Source organism: Globicephala melas, chromosome 10, assembly GCF_963455315.2.
Source record: "Globicephala melas chromosome 10, mGloMel1.2, whole genome shotgun sequence".
In the NCBI taxonomy this organism is placed as follows: Eukaryota; Metazoa; Chordata; class Mammalia; order Artiodactyla; family Delphinidae; genus Globicephala; species Globicephala melas.
This window is the reverse complement of record NC_083323.1, coordinates 11455390-11479956: the sequence shown is the minus strand read 5'-3', so window position 1 is coordinate 11479956 and position 24567 is coordinate 11455390. Positions and strand designations below refer to the sequence as shown.

The 24567-nt window shown below is 51.9% G+C and overlaps 1 protein-coding gene across 1 annotated transcript in view; it reads right to left on the bottom strand.

Moving 5' to 3' along the window:
- MYH9 (myosin heavy chain 9) overlaps nucleotides 1-24567 on the bottom strand; it is a 92997-nt gene that overhangs the window by 52411 nt on the left and 16019 nt on the right. Inside the window, exons 2-3 of the mRNA XM_030856098.2 lie at nucleotides 6901-7238; nucleotides 2561-2717 (exon numbers count right to left, since the gene is read on the bottom strand). Of these exons, the coding sequence (XP_030711958.1) occupies nucleotides 2561-2717; nucleotides 6901-7233 (490 nt within the window). The 5' untranslated portion in view covers nucleotides 7234-7238. The remainder of the gene's footprint in view (nucleotides 1-2560; nucleotides 2718-6900; nucleotides 7239-24567) is intronic.

Below are 24567 nucleotides of genomic sequence, written 5' to 3'. Positions count from 1 at the left end.
GGGCTGAAGAGCTGCACCGGGTCTAACATGAAGCAGAAACGGGCAAAAACTTCTCAGACTGAGGTTTAGAAAGTACACGGACCCAGCACCCACACAGGTAATTTTAAAAAAGCAACAAGACCTTAGATTTCCTGTGCCTACAGATGTCCAAAAGATGAAAACACCCACCCATTCACCCTCATAACTTGGGGTGGCTCCTCAGTTCCCATCAAGGCCATTGCATTATGGCCAAGACTTCCTGATCAACACACAGGAACGCTCCAGTCCTCTGCAAGCTCCTTTTTTTTTTTTTTCCACAATTATATCCAACCTATAGCGCTGACTTTTGCCCCTCAAAATTCTTTGTGGTTGTTGAACACACAATAATTGGGCGAAATCTCTTTGGGAAGAAGTCCCACAGATTGTCAGAAAAAAGGCTGGCAGTTCAGTTCCAGAGACTCCGACTCCTGGCACCATGCTGTACATCACCACATTATTCTTATCATAATGGCTTGGGAAGAAGTGAAAAATCCCACTTGCTAGAAAACCTTTCAGGTCTGGGATCCAAGTGTGGGAACATGCCCTAACTCAGTCGTGTGGAGCTCAAGAATACTCCAGGGTGCACTTCCTGCATGAGGCCAATTATGAGAACAAGGAGAAAACTGACTCATAACCTCTAGAGACAGACTCAGGCTCTTCCGGAATCCCACAGAATGTTCTCCTACCAGACTGTTCTAGTTAGCACTCTGAAACAGACATCCTACTTTAAAACTAAAGGGCTGACTTCTTCAACGAATTTTGATAGACGTGAACATGAGGCAAAGGGTAGGCCAAACGTGTACAACCTACGTAATTCACCAAGCTTGGCAAGGAAACACCTTCCACAGCACTGTGTGGATGGTACAAGACGGACCCACACGTTGCCATTTTAAACCACTAAACCAGGGACGAAGTTGTTAATACGATAAGACTCATCACCACCACAGCCTAGATTGACTACAAAGTTTAAAGGAAAAAAAAAAAAAGGATGCCCATGTAATAGGACGTGAAAAACCACTATCCATACAAGATATGAGAACATAGCCCTGTGCTAGGGAGTTGACTAAGCTCTGAGAATATAAAGGCAACCTGGGCCCAGTCCACACCTAAGTCAAAGTATTACTAGGGCTAGCCCAGACATCCTCCCAGGCTGGCAGTAATGCTTCAGTCGTGCCTTTAACAAAAGACTGGAGACTTGGCAGCTATTGCAGGGCAGATGGAACAGGCGTGGCGGCTTCAGGCAGAGAGGCCTACTGGAGAAATGTAAGGAGTTCCACGTAGCCAGCAAGTTGGAGAGGTAGGCAGCAGGCCAATTACAAAGGGCACCGTATGCTGCTGGAGGGTTTAAGGGTTATCTCTGGGGCAATTGAGGAGACTTTTCAAGAGTTCAAATCAGGGGTTTGGTCAGATTTGCATTCCAGAAAGACGACTCTCTGATAGAAGCACAGAGAGAGGGCTCTATTAAGAGCAAAGGTTAAGAGGCACAGCAATAGTACAGGCAAAAAATTGTAGAGGCCTGAACTAAGGCCAGGGCCACAGAGACAAGAGGGGGAAGGAGGTCAGAAATGTTAAAAGAGAGAAAATCTATAGAGAGCGCTGACTGGCTTGGAAAAAGGGGTGAGAGAGAAAGGGGACAGTGTAAGGTGAGCCAGGTTCCAGGCTTAGGTGACTGGGTGGATGGAGAAATGGCAGCTGGGAGCAAGTGGCTGGCAGCAATCAGCTAACAGAGCCGGCCCTCAGCTGGAAAGTGATGGCGAAACCACTCGAGTGGATGGGCCATGGTCCAGAGGACGAGACCTCGAGAAGCACCAGGTGTAACGGGGGAGAAGCATGCAGATGGGCAAGGCAGAGATTAGGGGAACCAGAGAGTCACAGGAAGGAAGCGCTTTCAAAAGGAAGTGGGTAAGACTGTCCAATCCTGGGAGAGGTTAAGTAAGATAAGAGCTCAGAGCTCCACAGAAGGGAGGGTGGCCTTTGTCACACAGAATGGGGGGCATGACGTGCAGGGCAAGGAGCGTGGCTGAGAGGTAGTGAACAGAGGTGGTAAGCACGGATACTTCCTCTAAAAAGCTCCACTATGACGGGGGAGAGAGAGCAGAGACAACCTACAGTAGGGCACAGAATCCAGGAGAGACTTTGTGTGTTTTTTTTTTTTAAAGATGTGAAAACTCAAGCATGTTTCCAAACTGTGTAGAAGAGAAGAGGTGAAAAGAATGAAGGAAAGGAAGTAACTGGTGGAAAAGGGGGCCTGAAAGTCAGAGCACTGGCACAGGAGCTCCTGACAAGAATGAGAAATTGGGAAAATAATTAGGAAATGCATTTTTTAAAGCTTCTTGAACATTCTATCAACAAACAAACATCTCCTTTGATAGCCGCTGGTCTTGACTCTCACGCAATGGCTTACAGACCTCCACAATGCACGGCCCCCTCACCAGTGCCATCAACACCAATGCAGCCACAAGATCACCGTGAAGGAGCACCTGCAAAGACGCCAACAAGGCTAGAGGTAAAGACTCAGCCCTGGGAAGGCCACGGCGCTCACCTTGCATCATACTCCTGTAGGCGGTGTCTGTGATGGCGTAGATGTGGGGAGGCATCTCATGCCTCTTCTTGCCCTTATACATTTCCACGATCTCTTCGGAGTAGATGGGCAGGTTCTTATAAGGGTTGATGACCACACAGAACAGGCCTGAGTAGGTCTGAAAGAAAAGAGCGGCAAATAGGAATGGGTTAGCAAGTCTGATTCTCAACGTCGTGCACCCTTTGTGGCAAAATGCCTGCTGCCCCTAAGGACCCCGAGTCAGCCTGATGTGAAAGCCCCCCCTGGAGCCCCCGGTTCTCCGGGCCCCACTCCGGCAGACCTGCCGAGGCGCTGGGGCACCAGCACCATCTCTGCTCTTTCAGTTGAGGGGAGCCTCCCTCGACTGCAAGACTGCTGCCAGCTGTGCACGCTGACAAGCGTGTGCAGCGGGCGAGATCTGGGGCAAGCTTCGTGGACAGTAGGAGTCCAGTTACGAAGCTCAGATCCAAGGACGATAAAGATGTGTTTGGCATCGTGAGAGATGCACAAAGGGAAAAGGATTCGGCTGCAGCAAGCAAACGGTGTGGAAATACAAATTATTCTACCCTTAAGGACCCGCTGAGATATCCAAGCCTAAACTTTCCCAGCACGGGGAAAGACTCATGGCACTCCTCAACCATCTAGGATGCTTTGTGGGATGACAGATCGCTGACAGATACCTCTCTCCCTGGAACCTTCCAGAGACACTCACATGAAAATCTCTAAAAAACTTAAAGACCGGGGGGGCTTCCCTGGTGGTGCAGTGGTTAAGAATCCACCTGCCAGTGCAGGGGACACGGGTTCGAGCCCTGGTCCGGGAAGATCCCACATGCCGCAGAGCAACTAAGCCCGTGCACCACAACTACTGAGCCTGTGTTCTAGAGCCCGCGAGCCGTAACTACTGAAGCCCGCGCACCTAGAGCCTGCTCCGCAACAAGAGAAGCCACTTCAATGAGAAGCCTGCACACTGCAACGAAGAGTAGCCCCCGCTCACCGCAGCTAGAGAAAGCCCGTGCGCGGAAACAAAGACCCAACGCAGCCAAAAATAAAAGAAGATAAAATAAAAATAAATTAATTTTTAAAAAAACCAAAAAACAAACTTAAAGACCACCTTCATGTCCCCTGTGAGCCTTCTCCAAGACTCAGGTCTCCTCTTGAAGGGGAACCCAATTCGTCAACACTCCTCGTGAGGCTCCCGAGAATATACCCGATACCCCAAGTCTGAGATGACCAGGTTAAAATCAGACCCCCCCCCCAAAAAAAAATCAGACCCCAGAGTCAAACCTCAGCAAGGGCAAGTTTCTTAACCTCCCTCTCCCTCCATTTCTCAATCTGTAAAATGGGCACACGCAGACTAGTTGATCCTCACTGAGTGGTTATGCGGATCACAGCACCCAGCACAGCCGTGGAGAGAGGCTCAGAGTAGGTCAAGAAAGCAGTTTCCGGTGGCAACAGTCTAGGCAGATCTGCCTTTCTTCAGTGTCCTCTTTTTCTAATAATTTTCCCGCTATTTTTTTTTTTTCAAGATCCTTCTCCCCGACAAGAAAAAAAAGACAGACTCTTAATAGCTGGACGAGACCCCCTGAGACCACCCAGGTGACGGGTGCTCATTGTGGGGGGACAGCTTTCTTTAGGTAGCTGGAGCAACCCAAGCACCTTCTCCCTAGGGAAACAGGCCACAGGCCCAGAAGCCAGGCGAAGCAAGGCCCATAAGCTGTGACTCACACCTGCAGCCCCGACTGTTGAGTGATGGCTGAAGGCCACGAGGCAGTTCCTGGCAGAGCTGGGAGCAGACCTAGGTTCCACAATCCCCCCAGTGCAGACCTCCTTGGTCATGGAAGCTGGTTCTCCAAACTCCTCACATCTTTTTGTTTCCCTTGCTACAGGTGGCCTCGACCCTCACTGTCCACAGTGTTGCCCCCCGATCCAACAGCAGGCAACATCTGAGGGGCTGGGTGTGTGTCAATCCAGTCCCTTCCACCCTGCCCACTCCAGTCTCGCCAAAACTGAGGGTGGATCTTGTGGCTGAATCCAAAGACAGGGTCCACACAGGAACCAGTCGGGAGCACAGAGGCCCTTCCCAGCACTGGCCAGGGGCTACAGGTCTTGGACTTTTCAAGCAGAAGTCAGGCTGAAAGCAGAACTCGGGAAGGACCCACCAACCACGCACCGGCCCCCGTGCAAAAGAGCAGATGACCTTGGAAATGAACAAGGGTGCCTGACTGCCTCTTCTGCGTGGAGGACGGGACGCAGGGCCCTGAGTTTCCTTCTTCCTGGGATAATCAGTCAATTGTTCTCCCTCCAACTACTCTCTTCAGGAGGTACCAGGAAAGCTCTGAAGCGAAGAAGTCTGCACGAGGTGTTGGCAGCCTGCAGCTCGGGTATTATGGGAAGACGGGAGCACGGCGGGAAGCCTCTGGTTTTCCCTCCATGACTGTCGGGTGGGGCTGACACAGCAGGCCAGGGAGCAGCGAGGTCATCCCAGGGGCTCAGAAACAAGTGAGCTTTGTTCCTGGGGTTTGAGAAAACCCCCACTCTAGGAACTCCAGCCCGACGAAGCCAAGGACAACGTGGCCACACGTTTAGGGCGTGCCACGGGGCCAGATGTTTGGAAGCAGCTGGTGGTGACGGCAGAAGGGGCCTGGGTTTTACTAGGACAAGCCTTTCTGACAGCTGGGTGGGCAGATGGTCCCATGGGGGGGGTTCAAGAGGACCTCAAAGTTCTCTGGGCTAATCCCATCAAATCAGTGGATGATGAAACTAAGCCCCGGGGAATGAGCACTGCAGCTCAGGTGGGAGGAAGGGGCTGTACTGTGAGCTCATCCTGCTGGAGGCCCGTGGAGGCGCAGACACCGAACAAGTGGCTCTGCTCCCACATGGCCACACCAGGGAGCTGCTCCATTCACGGGCCACAGAAGCTCTTTGTGCCCGACTGCCCCCTGCCCCCGGGCCTCCCCCCACCAAAGAAACAGACAGAGCAGCTGTGGCGCAGAATTAGCCACGCTCCCCACAACGCCAGGCAGACACACCGCACAAAGGCTCCCGGGGTCGCAATTTGGAACAGCGTGTGCAGAGAGAGGGCCTGTGAATGAGGCAGCGCCCCCTGCCCAGGCAGCCCCATCGAGCGGCTCTGATCTCCCCGCAGCTCTGCACCTGCTGGGGGTCTCCATTAGGGCAACTGCACAGACAATCGACTTCCTTTTGGTGAGGATGCCAAGGAGGAGGCTGGACTGAAGCAGGAGGATCTGCGCACGGGAGATGCCAGCAAAGAAGCAAAAACGGGAGTTAAGGCCTAACGCCTCCAGCTGAGGAGTTCTGGAGAAAAGGCTCTGGTCCTGCCCACGAGTTGTAGGCGCAGGTCCATGCCTGCCTAGAGTAAAACCCACGCTCTGAGAGATGAAGCAACTAACGTCAAATGCACTTTCCTAATATTTCTGTTTGCAGCCAGCTGATAGGCAAGTGCAGGCCACCGACTTGTTTCACACTCAGCAATGCTCTAACAGGACCCAGGCTGAACAGCGACACCCATAAAAGGCCGAGCAGAGGGTCGGAATTACCTTCACCTACGACAAAAGGGAGCAGCTACAGAGCCGAGGCTCTCCGCGAGCCCAGGGCTGGCTGGTGCTTCACAATGCTTTCACGACTCCTCATAGATGAGGAAGTGAGGCCCCACGTAGCCATGTCAAATGGTCAGGAAGGGCCAAGACTGGAATCAGATCCTGGAGGCTCCAATTCCCATGACCTGAATCACTCTGCTTTGCTGAGCAGGACCCATTTCTTAGAGCCAGCGGAGTGGTTCTAACGTAAGCAGTTGAGGATGCCAAGGGGAGAGTCCCCCTCCCAGACAAGAGCACTTAGCTCCCATCTCCCCTCCACAGACAAGCAATGCTTCCTTTAAGGCTGTTTGTTTTTCTGCAGGTCACTAATGCTGAATTTAAGTGGTTAATACCCCAAGGGACAGGGGCTTTTAATTTGGTCCATACAATATTTTCATCAAGAAAGACAGAGATACTGAAACCCGAGTTCCAGTCTCAGGCCTGCCAGTACCTGGCCGTGTGACTCTGCATAAGTCCCTTGCCCTCTCTGGGCCTCAATCCTTCCCACCTGCCATATCAGAAGCCTGGGAGAAGCTGGTCTATAAAGGAGGACTTTTCCACTTAACACCAGTCAGTGTATCTCCTTCTCGTTAGGTCCTCCCTCCCGCCTACAGCCCCACTCACTTATGTAAATAAGCCCTGGAGCCTCCCTCCCGTGCAGAGCCCGCCCACTTTATGTAGATGAGCCCTGGAACCTCCCACCCGTGCAGAGCCCCGCTCACTTACGTAGATGAGCCCTGAGTAGTAGCGCTCCTTGAGGTTGTGCAGCACCGAGGCTTCGTTGAGGCACGTGAGCTCCGCCATGTCCTCCACCTTGGAGAACTTGGGTGGGTTCATCTTCTGGATATCATCCTTGTTCACCTTCACCTTCTTCCCGTTCTCCACCAGCTCCACGATGGCCTCCTCACCCATCTCTTCCTTGAGACTGGCGGGCTCAAAGCCACTCTTGTCTGAAGGCACCCATACCAGCTTCTTGGCGGCCCAGTCAGCCTGGGCCAGCGGGTTATTGATGAAGTTTTTATCCACATAGAGATACTTATCGGCAGCTTGCTGCGCCATGGTGACTTAGAGCCAGGACCGGGAGAAAAAAAGGATACAACGTTAGCTACAACTATACCAGCCACAGAGAGATCACTCGCGTCATGTGTGTGCAAACTGTACAGCATTATGATAAGTAAAATTATATATAACCAGATCGTACAATTTGTCAAAATTTTCTTGCCCTCTACTTTCGGGAGAAAGGTGTACATCACTGAAAAAACAAGTTGATATCAGAGATTCAGTAAGGAATTAACGGTAAGTCGTATCCCAGGACTGATGCACAAACAAATCTATAAACAACGATTGTGCCAAATGATATGCATAATAAGTCTCAGACAGATGTAATTAGAGTCACACTAAGCCACACCTGCTAAGGCAGGAAAGTGAGCACACAGTTTAAGAGGACTTCCAACAAGAACGCATTTCTAGTTAACCCAAAAAAGGCAACTGACTACAAGTGCACAGAGTGGAAGGCTCCAGTTTAAAAAACTTTTTCTTACTTCACGGAGTCAACCAAGAGAAGAAAACGCAACACCAATATGTTGCCAACAGATTTTAATTCCATCGCCGAAGAAATAAGGCGAGAAGAAAAGAAGTCAGGCTCCAGGACACATCGTGGAGAGTAATGAGTGCTTCCCTTCTGAGGCACTAATGTAAAAAGGCAACGCTCATAATTTATGGGCGAGGAGAACATAAGTCCATGTGTGTTTGCCTTTTTTGAAGCTGATTTGCAAAAGAAAGATAAAATAATGATCCCTCTTATCTGAGTGGTTTTATAGTTTATGAAATACTATCACACACACTTCACTGTCTCAGAAGATCCTCCTCCTAACAACTCTGTAAAGTGGGTAAAGTACGTGTTATCATCCCATTTTACAGATGAGGAAACAGAAGCTCTCTGGAGGTAAGGGGTTTAGTCCAGAGTTACCTAAGAAGGACTCCTGGTCTCTGTGGTCTCCCACAGTCTAACCACAGTACTTATTCCTGCTCACAGGCTCAGGCTGGGATCAGCGGGGAGGACAGCTGCTTTGAGTGAACCAAAAGCAGGACTAAGAAACCCTGGTCTAGGGGCTTCCCTGGTGGCGCAGTGATTAAGAATCCACCTGCCAATGCAGGGGACACGGGTTCGAGCCCTGGTCTGGGAAGATCCCACATGCCGCAGAACAACTAAGCCCGTGCGCCACAACTACTGAGCCTGTGCTCTAGAGCCCGTGAGCCATAACTACTGAGCCCGCATGCCACAACTACTGAAGCCTGCTTGCCTAGAGTCCGTGCTCCACAACAAGAGAAGCCACCACAATGAGAAGCCTGTGCACCACAACAAAGAGTAGCCCCTGCTTGCTGCAACTAGGGAAAGCCTGCACGCAGTAGCGAAGACCCAACGCAGCCAAAAAATAAATAAATAATTAAATTAAATTAATAAAAGAAAAAGAAACCCTGGTCTAGGACAGAGCCAGCCCACAGCCACCAGAGGAACAACCCAGAAGCTCACTGACTAGCTCATGACACCGGGAAGCTTTTCCCTTGTGAGATCAAGGCTCCCTCCCCAGGCCCAGGAAGCCAGGAGGACCCCAGATCCAAACCCAGAGTCTCACAGTCTTTCATGCTTCCTGATCCCAACAGGAATTTGGATGCCAAGGAGGCTGAAGGCTTGGGAGGCAGAGAACAAAAGCGAAAGTCTGGGCTGCCCAGGCCTTCTTATCTGGGCTCATTAAATGGTTTCCAGATCAAGGCTGAGGGGCTCCCCTGGACTCACTCCAGGAGAGGCTGTTTTCTAGGAAGTCTGCCAGCTCCCACCCACCACAAGGGAAGGCAAAGCCAAGCGGCAGGGCCTGGCAGCCTCCCCAGCGAGCTCAGCCAGGGGCTTTGTTTACGTTCGCAGCACAAGCAAACCCTGGCAGCCCCTCTGGGGGGACCAAGGGGCGCCATCCACCTGCGAGGACCACCCCCAGAAGCAGCAGGCAGGGCCCGGAGTCAGGCAGCAGCAAACAAGGCAGGAATGGGATGGCTGCAGACCACCTGGCCGGCCTCATCTTCCGGGTGGGTCTGGAGGCTAGACAGGCCCAAATCCAGCCGTCCTCACCTCCACACTGGCCAGTCCGTTCAAACAGATCAAAGGCTTCTCTGTGCCAGAGTAAATACCAGTTGTCTTCTGCCTCTCTGCCGTCCATCTGACCACGGGCCAGTCGCCCTCTGCAAAGTCCTAGCACCCAGGGTCCCCAAACCGATCTCCCCAGTCACGTCACCACCGTGCTCGAGAGCTCGCAACAATCAGTGAGCACAGAGCCTCCCTGGCTGCTGGTTCCTCAGACTTGAAACCCGGAAAGGAGAGGACGATCTCCCATCGATATGCAAAAAGGGATTCACGTCAACCCTGTCCCCCAAAACCCCAAGTCCACTGCTCGTTAGGAGTTCCACCAACCCAGTCCGGTGAAGGCACCCTTTACAAGATCACTCCAAGAGAAGGGGGGAAGGGGCCAATCATTAAGTACCTACCTACCAACATCAAGTTCGGTTTATTCCCAACCTCACCTAACCATCAGTCACCCTGGGAAAAAAAAGCTCTTATTTTCCCCAGTTTACAAATGAGGAAACAGTCCAGAGAGGGCAAGTCGCTTGTCCAGAGTTGCCCGGCCCAGTTATGGGCTAACCCAGATCTGCCTGGTCCCCAGGCCTGGCCTCTTCCCAGCATACTTGTGCCTGGGGTCTTGCAAAAGAAGTCAGGCCAACATTGGGGCTGGGCTGAAACTGTCAGTAAGCTGAGGGGAGCACGGGCGGTACAGGGGAATGCATCCCACAACATTCAGCAGATATTCACTGGGCATCATCAGGCAGCCAGGGAGGCTGAGAATGAGCCTTCCTTGTATGGACCATGTGGCCTGTCAAAAAGCAGAGCAGGGCTTCCCTGGTGGCGCAGTGGTTGAGAGTCCGCCTGCCGATGCAGGGGACGTGGGTTCGTGCCCCGATCCGGGAAGATCCCACATGCCGCGGAGCGGCTGGGCCCGTGAGCCATGGCTGCTGAGCCTGCGCGTCCGGAGCCTGTGCTCCACAACGGGAGAGGCCACAACAGTGAGAGGCCCGCGTACCACAAAAAAAAAAAAAAAAAAAAAAAAGCAGAGCAGGGTGAAATCCAACATTCTCACTCCCTCGGCCTGAGACCGTCAACAGTGAGTGATCCCTCAGTGATGGCAGAATGACTTCTGGTCCTCATCAAACTCCAGTTCACCCCAGCAACTCCAACCCCGGGGGAACCTAGAGCAAAGAGTATGCGGGCTACCTCCAGGTTGCAGGCCCTGGGCGTTTGGCCTTTGGCCTACCCTGGGAATCTGGGTGAACTGCCAGGCCCTTTCATCAGTGAGCCTGCACTGGAGGCCATGAACATTGCAGCAGGTAGCAGGGAAGACTCCACCCAACCCCCCACCTTCAGCTCCTGGTTCTACCCTACCTTCAGGCCTCAGTGGGGGGGCAGGGGGCAGGTACAGGCCAGCACGGTCTACCTCTGATAGCTATCTGAGATTTGCAGGCCAAGCCATACTTCCTATAAGAGGGAGGGGTACACCCCACCCCCTCAGAGCTGAATCGGGCTGCAGCCCTCTGCCTCCAGCGAGGCCAAGCCACCCCTGGACAGTGGGTTTGAGGAGTCCCGACTGGCCTCAGCACCCCTCTCTGAGCAGGACTTTTCATTAAACACGGCTGCTTGACCAGGCCAAGGACAGAGCCCTTTGGTTTCAGCGACTCTGCCGGAATGATGTGCCCAGATCAATACATGGGGCTAGACCGGTGGGGAGAGCTGCAGAGGTCACGATAAACAATGGAGTTTCTATTCAAGAGTCTTCTCACCAGGCCTGGACAGGAACATCCACATTCAAGGATTTGGGGGCCACAGGGCAGCAACGGAGCTCCTGTTTCCACCTGTGTCAGGTAGAGGCTCCTGGGCCCCAGTGGCTGCTGACTCTTGTGTCCCTGGCGGGGAAGCCAGCACACAGGTTAACTCTCACCTCTAAGGATGCAGGTGGAGCAAGCCGCCACCGTCCAGAGCTGTGAGCAGTGAAGGAAGGGGCTTTATAGAAAGGACACCAGGGAGGCGGCTGCCTGATTGCGGCCGCCAGCACCCGCCACTTCTCCCCGCTCTGTCTTGGGACCATGCTAAACGGCCTCTGAAATTTTTTTAAAACTGCGTGTAATAGAACAGTTTACAAGATGAAAGAAAAAGACGCACCACCAAATTCCTGACACTCTCCCCACAAAAATTAGTTTTCTCTCTCTTTTTTTTTAATGGTCCCTTCTAGTCCCAGCTCATAGAAACACTTGATTTTTAACTATCTCAGGCAGGGAGTTTCACATTTTGTATTTTCTCTCCTCACTCTGACCACTTCCCCACAGGGCCATAGTCTGCTTCTTAGTCTGCTTCTTGATGGTTTTTATCCAAATGCTTCATTGTTACAGGGGACAAAGCAGAGGCTCTGAGAGGAAAGTAACCTGTTGTTGACACAGCTGGGGGCGAGGAGGACTCGAACCCAGGACCCCTGACCCCAAAGCCTCGTTAGTGATCACTTTTAATGGCTGCATGATATTCCAAAGTGATTTAAAAAAAAAATACCGCTTACTAGCTCTTTTCCTCTTATCTAATGGACCACCTTGACATAAGTTCTCAAGTGGAGTTATGGGAGCAAAGGAACATCTGTCCGGGTGTTTTTCTGGCCCCCGAGGGTACACTGGTGTGCACGGCCGCTTGGGCAGGGTACCCACGTGGCAGCAACGACACCAGCACTAAGAAAACCGTCTGCAGGAAAGAGCTCGTGGCTCAGATCAGGGAACCTCAGAAGTCCTGGGAAGTTGTGGGACTCAGCAGGCCAGCAACGGGTTAAGGAGAAAGGAGGCGGCTCTGGCCCATTGGAGATCAGATCAGGCTAAAGCCAGCCCTTTCCATGCCGGCTTCCTGTGGGTGCCAGTCCAACTCCAAGAAACCCAAGTCGTTGCCTTTTTAGGCCATAATCGAGAGGACACAACCAGAGGCTAAATTAGGATTCTCAGGAAATGATGAAACTGAAAGTAGATAGGTTGACCAAAAACCTCTGCTTTTAACACAAAATGTCATTCCTCGATTCTTTGCCTTCTCCCCTCCCCCCCAAAGATCCATTTGGATCTTTTGCTCCTTCCTGTTTTCCGAAGGCATCCTCTCCCTCCCCCTCCCTCCTTCCTTCCCTCCCTCCCCTTGGTTGGTTCTCTTTGTACTTGCTTGTGTGCTTGTTTGGAAAAGAATCTGCGAGCCCCTTAGAGACATAATTTATTGTACTAGGACAAATCAGTGGTCCAGACACTGTGAGCTTTTCCATTCCTAGACGGTAGGATTTATGTAGCCTTCCACGGGCCAACTTCTAGGCTTGGAGCTTTCAAAGTCATCACAACTCATCTTAAAGCTACCATCTTAACTCATCTTAAAGTAATGAGAGCCTGCTACTGAGCTCTCCGTTTTCTCACTCAGTCCTCACAATCATTTCATAAGGGGTATGTCATCATATGCATATGACAGGTGGGGGAAATGAGGCTCAGACAAGTCACAAGAGCCAGGTTCAAACTCAGAGCCACTCGGCTGCAAGGCCCTGCTCAGTTTCCACTTGAGACTGCCTTCCCGCGAGCTCTCCGCGGCCATGGGGAGAACACAACCCTAGAACCCCGCTGGGGAAGCAAACCAGTGAAACGGACATTAATTATGCCAGCTCTAATTATGCCAGCTCGAGGCTGCAAACCCCATCCCCTTGTGCTGGTTTGTACAAGGGACTCTTCACATTTCCACCTTAAATCGGCGGAGCTAAAAGTAAGGTGAGGGCCGTGACCTTGGGGGAGCCATTCAAGTTCTCTGAGCCAAGGTTCCAGTTCAGAGACCCAGGCTGCCTCAACCCAGACAGCAGAGCCCTGTTTCAGCTCAGTCACTGATGTACGCAAGCAGGCCCCTTTAATTTTTTTTTTTAATCCCCACCCCCATCCCAGAGAGCACAGGTAAACAGGCCCCTTCTCTTTCTCCTTATAGTCATTGCTTTTGAGTGAAATTAAACTATCGAGGTGCCTGAGTTCCATTGTTAAGGAAAAGAATTTGAAAAAGAATAGATACATGTATATGTATAACTGAATCACTTTGCTGTACACCTGAAACTAACACAACATTGTTAATCAACTATACTCCAATATAAAATAAAAAGTTAAAAAAAAAAGAGCTGGGCTTCCCTGGTGGCGCAGTAGATAAGAATCTGCCTGCCAACGCAGGGGACACAGGTTCGATCCCTGGTCTGGGAAGATGCCACATGCCGCGGAGCAACTAAGCCCGTGCGCCGCAACTACTGAGCCTGCGCTCTAGAGACCACAAGCCACAACTACTGAGCCCGTGTGCGTAACTACTTAAGGCCACGTGCCTCGGGCCCATGCTCGGCAACACAGAGAAGCCACCGCAATGAGAAGCCTGTGCACTGCAACGAAGAGTAACCCCCGCTTGCTACAACTAGAGAAAGCCCGCACGCAGCAGCAAAGACCAAAATTAATTAATTAATTAATTTTAAAAAACAAAAAGGCCCAGGTGATTAATGGAAGACAGAAAGCAGCCACGCTGAGGGCAGGGCAGGGGGGAGCGCGTCCATGGCTGGGCCAGCTCACCCCATCGTACTGCAACCGCGTGCAGCAACGAAGACCCAACACAGCCACAAAATAAATAAATAAAATAAAAATTAAAATTTTTAATAAAAAAAAGAGCCTATGAAAGCACCTGCTGAAGTAATATAGAAATTTTCAAACTCATGAGATTTACTTATTCAATCAACTAATACATACTGAGGCTCTACGTGCAAAAATACTGTGACAAAGGTGCAGAGGACCCAAGGAGCTTGTAATGTAGTGAGATGACAGGATAGACACATACCACTAGTGACAGTGCCAATCTGGGACTTTATAGAGAGTACAGAGTGGACAGAAAGCAAGCTCCTTGGTCTCCTCTCCCTTTCACAGCTGCACCCAGCACCAGATATGGTGGGGGCCCAACAGATAGGTTGGCTGTATGGATGAAGAAGAAGTACTGCTGGCCCTTCAAATCCGCAGATGCCACCAACCACGGATCAAGACTCCATGAAGGAAAACAGAGGAACAAGCAACTTGCTTGTAGGAACAGAGAAAGGGGTGATTCAATGGAAAACTTGGAAACTCAAGGCAGAGTTTCATGGAGGAGATGACATTTAAGCTGGGTCCCGGAAGATGGGTAGAATACTGATGGGGGAGGAGAAGGATGATCAAAAAGTATTCCAGGCCAAGGGAGAAGGTATAGTTTTTCATGAACTACAAAATTATGTGATCAGTTATGGCAAGGTTTCTCAGCCTCAGCACTGTGAACATTGGGGACCAGATAATTCTTTGCTGTGGGGCCTGTCCTGTGCATTGGAAGATGTTTAGCAGCATCTCTGACCTCTATCCACTGGATGACAGGGGCACTTGGTCCCCAGTTTTGACAACCAAGATTGTCTTCAGACATTGCCAAAGGTGGGGAGTGGGGGGAAACTGCACCCAGTTGAGAACCACTGATTTAAGGGATTAGTATGAACAAATATTGCATCAGGGACCCAGACCTCTCCTTAGTAAATCCTCTCCCAACTCTCAAGGGCACAAGCCAACTCTCAAAACAGAAGTCCTCAGAGTGAAATCATTCCCAGGACCCAAACAATGACCATCATGGATGGTGCTGTCACCGAGGAAGGACTGTCCCTTGTAATACACTGTATTTTAAGGGATACGACCACTACTGGACTGTACTTTAAAGATTCCTAAATGCCCAGTTAAAAAAAATAAATCAGGCAAAGGAGGCTGATGTACTTCCCCAGACAGGACATGAATCTCCCTCAGAGCCTCCAACACGGCAGCTCAGGCAGTGATTCATAAGCAAAGTTCACCAGCATCAAGAGGCCCCGGTGACAGGCTTCCCTCGTGGCGCAGTGGTTAAGAATCCGCCTGCCAATGCAGGAGACATGGGTTTGATCCCTGGTCTGGGAAGATCCCACATGCCGAGGAGCAACTAAGCCCGTGTGCCACAACTACTGAGCCCACGTGCTGCAACTACTGAAGCCTGCACACCTAGAGCCCATGCTCCACAACGAGAGAAGCCAGCGCAATGTGAGGCCTGTGCACCGCAACGAAGAGTAGCCCCCGCTTGCCACAACTAGAGAAAGCCCACGTGCAGCAGCAAAGACCAAAATAAATAAATTCATTAATTAAAAAAAAAAAAGAGGCCCTGATTAATGGAAGACAGAAAGCAGCCACATTGCGGGCAGGGCAGGGGGGAGCGCGTCCATGGCTGGGCCAGCTCACCCCATAGTCCTGAGAAATCCATCAAATGCTATTTACTGGATGGTTTTGGCAAATCAGAATTAGTCCCAGGGAGGGAATTCCCTGGCAGTTCAGTAGTTAGGACTCTGCACTCTCATTGCCGAGGGCACGGGTTCCATCCCTGGTCAGGGAACTAAGATCCTACAAGCCGAGCGGCATGGCCAAAAAAAATTTTTTTTTTTTTGCGGTACGCGGGCCTCTTACTGCTGTGGCCTCTCCCATTGCGGAGCACAGGCTCCAGACGCGCAGCCTCAGCGGCCATGGCTCACGGGCCCAGCCGCTCCGCGGCACGTGGGATCCTCCCGGACCGGGGCACGAACCCGTGTCCCCTGCGTCGGCAGGCGGACTCTCAACCCCCACACCACCAGGGAAGCCCATGGCCAAAAATTAAAAAAAAAAAAAAAAAGATAAAAAGTAAAAAGAAAAAGGATTAGTTCCAGGGATGATACCCAGGTGAATGTTTCCCACCTACCAGAGGGACGTCTCCACCTGGTGGACCCACAAGCATCATCACACCTGAACTCCCCCCACCCTCCTCTCCCCAAACTTGCACCCTCTTCTAGGTCTCCATCTCCAGCTAAGACACTGTCCTTCTCTTCACCCAAGACAGTCACTGTCAATTCCTCCCCGGTGGATTAGCAAGCCCTCCACCAACCTCATGGCCAGCACCCCTTCCATACCAGGCCTGCCTCCAGTCCTTTCTGGGTTGTTACAGCTACTCCTTGCTGGTTCTTCTTCGAAGCCCTGCATCTTCCACCTCCTTCAAATCCAGCCTCCTCACTGCCTTCAGGATGACTCAGCAGCTCCATTTCTAGGCATGCTACTTTCTATTTTATTGGTATTCCTAGCCCATCCAACAGTTCAAGGGCTCTGCGACTTCCCCCAAATAAAATCAAATCATCTCTGCACGGTGAGTAGGCCCTTGTGACCCTACCCATTGATCTCCTCTGTGCTCCTAGCTCTTCCTTTCCCCCTGCCCTCCCTTTGTGGTGCAGCCTAAGCCTTTCCCAGATCCTCATAAACAATTCCTTCACATCCCACTCTGCTTACGCCTCCGGGCCTTCGAAGAAGAGGTGTCCTCTGCACCAGGAACCCTCTCTCAAATAGCTCCACACTCCGTCCTCTGATAGCTGTGAAAAGACTTCCCTCACGTCCCTCCCCTCTGGGCTCTGTCCTGTATCCACTGCAGTAATCCAGCAGCTGGATTGTCATGATGTGCAGTTTTATCTGAGGACAGGGACCAGCTCTCATTCGTCTTCAAACGTCTAGGGCAATGCCCGACTTGGAGCAGGTGCTCAGTTAAAGTTTCCTGAATGAATGAATAAGGAACAAGATGAAGAGGAGGCAGGAGGAGTAATGGGGAAGGTTTTCGAAGCGCTATGCAAAGAAGCCAGAGAGTATAAGAGCTGAAGTGACAGGGAGAGCAGAGCTGAAAGCACACACCAGGGTCGTAGCCACCTTATCTGTCTTCTTTGTTACAAAACCCGAGCCATTTGTGGACTAATTTTTATATCCCCCAAGCAAAAAGGGAAATAAAGCATATTGGGGCTTTCAACCCACAAAGAGAAATAGTACTAAAGATAACTTACTGGACCCCAAGAAGCTCTGCATAAGGCTGAATAAACCATCTCAGTTTTCTGGAACCATCTAGCGCCCCCTGATTAACCAAGATGGAGGTGCCTGCCATCTACCACCAGACATAGCAGAAAGGACCTCAGCTGCGGTGGCGAGGCCTCTGCCCTCATTGGGAGCCAGGAAAAGCCCTGGGCCATGCTTCCTGCCTCTCCTGTCCTTGGTCTGCATCTGCTGAGCAAGTGCCTCAGGCACGTTCTCTGGTATCAATTCAGAACAAAGAGACAGACAGGACTTGGAGAAACCACTGCCTGGTGGGGCACCGACTCTGCAGATCCCAAGATAAAATGTTTGTAATGCACCATGATGGAAAGGAATGGAATGGGCACGAATTTGGAGTTGGACGGCCCTGGGTTTGATCCCCAGTTCAGGATTCCTGTGATCTTCAAACTGGGAACACCTCAATTTCCTAGCTTTAGAAAGAGAAAAAAGTATGGACCGTCAACCATTGGAGGAGCTGTAACTCAACTTCCCAGCAAAGAATCCGACATTTACTAGGAACTGCCTCCCAACTCCTCTGTCTTGTCCTCCTGACCTGATTAATCCTAACCCTTCCTGGAATGATACCTGGGACTTACGAAAAAACCTTCCAGAAGCTTGGTGACTTTCTCCAGGTTGCGCTACTCCACAGAGAACAAGGCGGTACAATCCCGTGACTCTTAGCCACCTTAGCCTCCTAAGTGATTTGCCCAAGGGGAGAGGGTTTTCTGGCCAAGGAAGGTTGGAAATGCTGCATCCCATGGCCCTTCTGCTGAGCCGAGAGGCACACAGAAGGTTCTCAGAAGCCTGCAGTAAGGAAACCCACTTCATTTTGCCCATTCAGGCTTAACGCCCAGAAATATCCTTCATGAAAAATATTTCTTGATGCTGGCCTGGGAAATGCTGGTCTGGTGGGATGTGTGCAGGAGGTCTGTGGCAGAGGAGCAGGGGTTGAGTCCGGCTTGGCACTGACCAGCTGGGTGACCCTTGCTGGGCAGCTGTTGTCAGGCTCAAACAAGATAATAGACACAGAAGCCTTCCTGCATAAGCACGGGGGCTGTTCAGCCACTGAGTCACCCAGGGCCAACCTCACAGCAGCCCCCACCCCGAGGTGCTCACTCTCCCCAGGCTATGAAGGGGGGAGGGGCCCCCCAGCAGCCCAGAGCCCAGAAGCTGCTGAGGAATGGGAGAATGGCGGATGGGCCCCTCCCCTCCCCACCTCAGGAATGTTGTTTGCTTACAGAAGAAGCTGGGACTTGTTTCCATGAGCAGTATTCCAACCCAAGCCCGTACTGATGCTTAGCAGATAAGAAAACCAGACCAGAGACAGGCCAGAGAGGAATTTAGCACCAGAGCCCCAGATCCCATCCCCTTCACCCTTCCCTCCTCAGAGGCCATCTGGAGGGGCTTCCCAGGACTCCTGAGTTCCCCAGGGAACGCCGAGATACACGGCCTGCACCCAAGGAACCCAGGCCATCAAAAGTGACACCAGACTTGAGTATGCAGATTCCCTCCTCCTAGTGAGGCACGGGGGGAGGGGCAGGGGGCGTGGGAGGGAGTAGCTGGAGACTGGGGGTGGAGGAGGAGGGTGCACAGCTGCTCACCCAGTATCTTATCAGCCAAGTTGAGGAATGTGGACTTTACTCTAGGGACAAGGGGAAGTGGGGGAGGGTGACATCACTGGATTTGTTTTTTTTGTTTGTTTGTTTGTTTTTGCGGTAGGCTCTCACCACCATGGCCCCTCCCACCGTGGCCCCTCCCGTTACGGAGCAACAGGCTCCAGACGCACAGGCCCAGGGGCCATGGCCCACAGGCCCAGCAGCTCCGAGGCATGTGGGATCTCGCGGACCAGGGCACAAACCCGTGTCCCCTGCATGGGCAGGCGGACTCTCAACCACTGCGCCACCAGGGAAGCCCTGGATTTGTATTTTAAAGAGATCACCCTCCTCGCTGCGGGGGGGGGGGGGGGGGGGGGGATAAATAAATAAATAAATAAATAAATAAATGAAATAAAGAGATCACCCTCCCTGACCTCAGTTTAAGAGGGCAATGAGAGAAGTCAGCAGCTGGAAAGTACCATGCACCAGCCAGGAGGGGGCTTCCAACCTGAGAGGAGAAAGAGTTCCTTGATAAGGCTGGGGAGAAAGAGATCACGTGCCACACGAGGGGGGGCAAATGGAGGCAGACTTCACCCTCTGAGCTACCACTCCGAACAGCCCAGCTCAGGGAGAACCCAGGCAAGGAGAACCCTGGCAGTCCATGCCCACTGCGGTCACTTCCTCCTAAGTGAGAAGTGACCCAGCATCCCAGGAACTCTCTGGCCAGTGGCACCAAAGTGTCCTGGGCATAGATCTCCTGCATCATGTGTCAGAGACCAAAGTGCCCAACTGAGTCTCCTCCACTAAGATACCATCCTGTCCTCAGGGGCCACAAGGTACATTTTTTTTTTTTTTTTTTTTTTTTTTGCGGTCCGCGGGCCTCTCACGGTTGTGGTCTCTCCTGTTGCGGAGCACAGGCTCCGGATGCGCAGGCTCAGCAGCCATGGCTCACGGGCCGAGCCGCCCCGCGGCATGTGGGATCTTCCAGGACCGGGGCACGAACCCGTGTCCCCTGCATCGGCAGGCGGACTCTCAACCACTGCGCCACCAGGGAAGCCCCACAAGGTACATTTTTAATGAATGAATCAAGCAATTAATCAGGGCAGGAAGCAGAGCTTGAAAACAGCTCTGCTATTTAAGAAATCCACCATTCAGAATGACGACCTTTCCCACCTAAAGAGAAAGATCCCTATGGCCTTTAGAGCCCAACCAATTCCCGCAACCAGTGCCTCCAACTACCTTTCCAGCCCCATCTCTCCTGTCCCCTGCCAGACACTCTCATTCAAACCAGGACTTCCCTGGTGGCGCAGTGGTTAAGACTCCACCTGGCAATGCAGGGGACACGGGTTCGATCCCTGGTCCGGGAAGATCCCACATGCTGCGGAGCAACTAAGCCCGTGGGCCACAACCACTCAGCCTGCGCTCTAGAGCCCGTGAGCCACAACTACTGAGCCCGCATGCCACAACTACTGAAGGCCGCGTGCCTAGAGCCCGTGCTCCGCAACAAGAGAAGCCACCGCAATGTGAAGCCCATGCACCACAACAAAGAGTAGGCCCCGCTCGCTGCAACTAGAGAAAACTTGCGTGCAACAACGAAGACCCAACACAGCCAAAAATAAATAAAGAAATAAATTTATCAAACAAACAAACAAAAAAAACATACAACTCCCCAGAAGACAGTCTTCGCTTCATCACAATTCTCCACTCACCCAGGCAGCCTTTCCTAACAGCCGGTATATTATTCCTCTTTCTCTCTCCTCTCCCCAGGCCTGCTCCAGCACAGTCTGCCTTATACCAGAACCACCAGAACCTCTCTGCCTGTCTCCATAGTCCCCGGAACTCCTTCAGGTGCTGACTGAGCCCAGGGTTCAGAGAGAAGGTCCTCAGTCAGTCGGTGCCTGTGGACGTGAACTCGCCTATTCAGAATGCTCGGGTTAACAGCTCACGTTGTGTCTTCTGGAACCTGGCTGTCCAGCAGAATCACCATTCCCTCCTAACCCCTCCTGTCTGGTGTCAAAGGACAGGACAGGCACAGCAGCAATGCAGCTCTCACTCAATGGGAAGAAGCTGGGCGAGCAGCTGCCAGCAGGTCTGCGGGTAAGTTGTCTGCACTGGATGTTGACTTTGCTTTTAACTGGTTCAATATTTGTGTAGTGAGATCACACAGGTGCCTCACCTACTCGGTAATGAGCTTCCTTCCACTCGGCTGCCCAGGAGAAACTGTAGAGAAGCAAGTCGTTTCAGACGTGGTGGTGGGGTCCCCCCCAAAGAGCAAGGTGCCCATTATCCTCCCAGATGCACCCCCGGGTTTGACAGAATAGCTTGGCTGACTTCTCATCAGGAACTGTGCACGGACACACCACCCTGTCCTCCCGCAGATCGCATCTCCTGAACCCTCAAGAGCTTCCCACACTCGCACAGGGGCGACACAAACCTTCAGATCCCTGCAGTCAAGTTATTCCTTCCCTTTGGTTCTGCTGATAGGACGGTTTTTCTTTCCCCAAGCACGCAAGCACAGTTTGCTGAAGCCCAACACAGAAAAATAACCATACTGAGAAGATTTAATTATACGGCCGCAGTCTCAATGGGAAAATGCAGCACGCGGGTTTCCTGAGTCCACATCACGATGGCTGAGAAGCCCAACTTGAGGTCAGAAACGAAAGACAAGTTTGAAGACCCCTCAGTCCAGGGCCCACCAGGTCTTTGGCAGCTTGTTATTCTGAGTGATGTTCAAATGACACAAAAAACAAACAAAATCCCTGAATATCGTAGCCGCTGCCACCAATAGCCATCCCGATCCCATTCTGCTGGGCTGAGAGCTCTAGGGCCACGGTGGATCCCAGTCACCACCAGGTCCCTGAGGACGGACCTGCGTAGGTGCTGAGTAATCCCTAATGAACTTTAGAAATGGGGAAGGTTCCAGTCTCCCGAAAGGTCCAAACTCCAAGGACCAAGCCCAACCGATTCTCTGCCACCCATTCTTAAAGTGCCTGAGGATAAGCCCAGTAATCCTGCATCTTATTTTCCAAACCTCAGTGGTTCTCTTTAGTAGACAAGGCAGTAAAGGCCCAGAATGGGCTGAGCCTTCTCTGTGGCCATTCAGGATCGTATCAGCAGCCTCATTCTTCTCCACCGCCCTTCCAGCTAAATCTGATGTACACTAATCTCTGTTTTGTTTCTAACTGACACACGACTGGCTAGAGGTCAACAACGATCTTCCTGTATTGATCAGGCAGTCATTTAAGTAAGGCAGCCCTGAGAGGAGAGAGACCTTCCAAATGGTGATAACTTAATTCATGACCTTTATGGAAGGCGTCTTAGAAAATCAGACTCAGGAGACAGCCAAGACTGGCTGGGGGATTGCAGACCCGTCACTTTACTAACAGAACAAACTGGGCCAGGTTGACTGGGCCCCTAGGCCTCGGTTTCTCCATGCATCAACTGGAGATACTACCAGCTGCCCCCCCACTCCCCGGGTCAGCTGGGAGGACAGGAGGGCGTGGAGCTGTGCAGCCCCCAGCGGAGAGCTGACAGCCCCATCTCTGCAATGCGGTCAGAGCATGGCTCAACTCACAGGACTATTGTGGGGACCAAAATGAGCTAAGGGAGGAGCGGTGCTTGGCGGCGCCCCGGGCCCGCCGGTGCCCCTCCCGGACAGTCTTGCCTCTTCTCTCAAGGAGTTTGTGTCGCTGCTGAGCTAGCTCATAATGAGTCAGTCACAAATGCTGCCCTCACAAAGCCCACTCGGGGGGTTTGAAGTCACATCCTGCCTAGCCTCACTCAGCATGATTTATTCCACCCCAGGAATGCAGCTCACTTCCCAGAATTTTGTGAAGAACTTTAGTTAAAGAGTTTGATCCTGCAGGGAGCTCCATTTACGGGCTCAGCTGCAGGGGTGGAGGAGACCCAGTTCAGCTCAGACCTGTGGGCAGGAACCACACAAGTCAGGGCTGAAAGACCCCACCTCACCCAGCCCCCCGCAAGAAGCATCTCATCCTGGGGGCGCCAACATTTTTTTTAAACTCTCAAGTCGCAGTAGAAAAAAAAGATTTAAAAGCTTTTTATCGCGAATACGCAAATGTGTCAAACAAAAGCTTTGCAAAATGATATGTGCACGCTATGCACTCGAGTCTATTTAATTCCTAACACTACTGGTTGCCACCGGTAATCTCACAACCCACCAGCGAGTCTCAACTGACAGCCTGAGAAACACCCATCTGCCCTCAGCCTTCACTGGGTATGTGAGGCTCAGACTAGGCCAGCGACTTGCCCAAGATAACAGTGAAGTTCACAAGCAAAAGTTGAGTCCAAAGCCAAAGCAAGGCTGGGGCGGGGCGGGGGGGCGGTGTCAAACCTCCAGCCTGTAAGGTGGCAGCTGTAGCAGCCCAGTCACCTGACATGGGCTGGACTGCTGGTCCCCTGCCGCTCCCATCATTTGATCCCGACACCCTCAGTAAAGCCATGGCAGGTATCCTACGGCCCCTGCCCCATTCCCTGCTCCCCACCGTCCCCCTTAAAAAAGAGGGAGACCGATGCTCAGGGAGGTGAAGTGACCTGTGGGGACCTGGGGTTTAGGAAACATCTTTTGAGGACCTGGAGCCCAGGTGGAAAATCACAAGGACAGAAAGAAAGAAGAGCCCAGTTTCTTCTGTATGCAGAGTAACAACAGATCAAATCCACTACTATCAAAACATCACCACTCAAAGCTCCAGGCAGAGCCCCACACTGAAGAGATGCCCAGAAGTGCTATATAAAAGGCTTCATACAGATGAGATGGGAGAGGAAAAGCCCACTGCCCCAGGAAGGGTACTCTCCTCGCATTTATATCCTGGGGACAATGTCACCTAACCCTATAATGAACAGACCTTGCTGCCGATAATAGCCTGTGTGTGTGTGTGTCTGTGTCTGTGTATAAACAGATATGCCTCTGCACATCTGTTTATACACAGACACACACACACATACACACACACTCTATAAACAGGAAACCCAAAGTCCCCATTTCTCTTGATCAGTGGTTTTTAACACTTCCAGCCATCAAAGACCCCTTTGAGAATTGGTTGGAGGCTGTGAACCCTTTGTGTATCAACTTAGGGGGTCACAGAGACCCTCAAGTACAGTCCACGGACTTTTACCAGCCCCCTGGTTACCAGCTCAAAGGCAAAGGGGCACTGGAGTGGCCTCCTTCTCCACCAAGGCAACGTGAACTGACTTCAGAGGGTTTTCTTCCTTCATCATCTCCAGAGGGGCTGCGGTCGGGATGGCCCAATAGTGAGAGTTTGCCTGGGAAGCAGAGGACCCGGGATGGTGACAGCAGGAGGCCATGTCCCCTGGGCTGCTCTGATCACTCTGGACGGCAGAAACAAAACATCCAAAACTGGACGGCAAACCGTCTCCCTTTCGTTTCCATCCCTTGGGCCTGTTCACCACTGAGCCAGCAGGGAGCCAGCCCTGGGCACACAGGCTGGAGGGCGGGCAGAGACAAGCCCTCCAGAGAAGCCAGTCTGCACAAGCGGCATCCCAGAGCCTTCGCCCTCCCGGGAGAAAGTGACCCAAATACGAGCCACACACGGGGTGAAGATAAAACCCACTTATTTCACACTTGACACAAAAATTGAATGACAGCTCCTAGAGCATAGTGTGCTAGCACCCGTGTCTGAAAGGTCGGCCAGCCCAGCTGTCCTTGAGCAGGGAGCCTGGTCGCAGGGATGACCTCACCACATCTGTCACCAGAAACCTGGCCGCCGCTTGTTTAACCACCCGCTGAGAATCATTCCTTTGC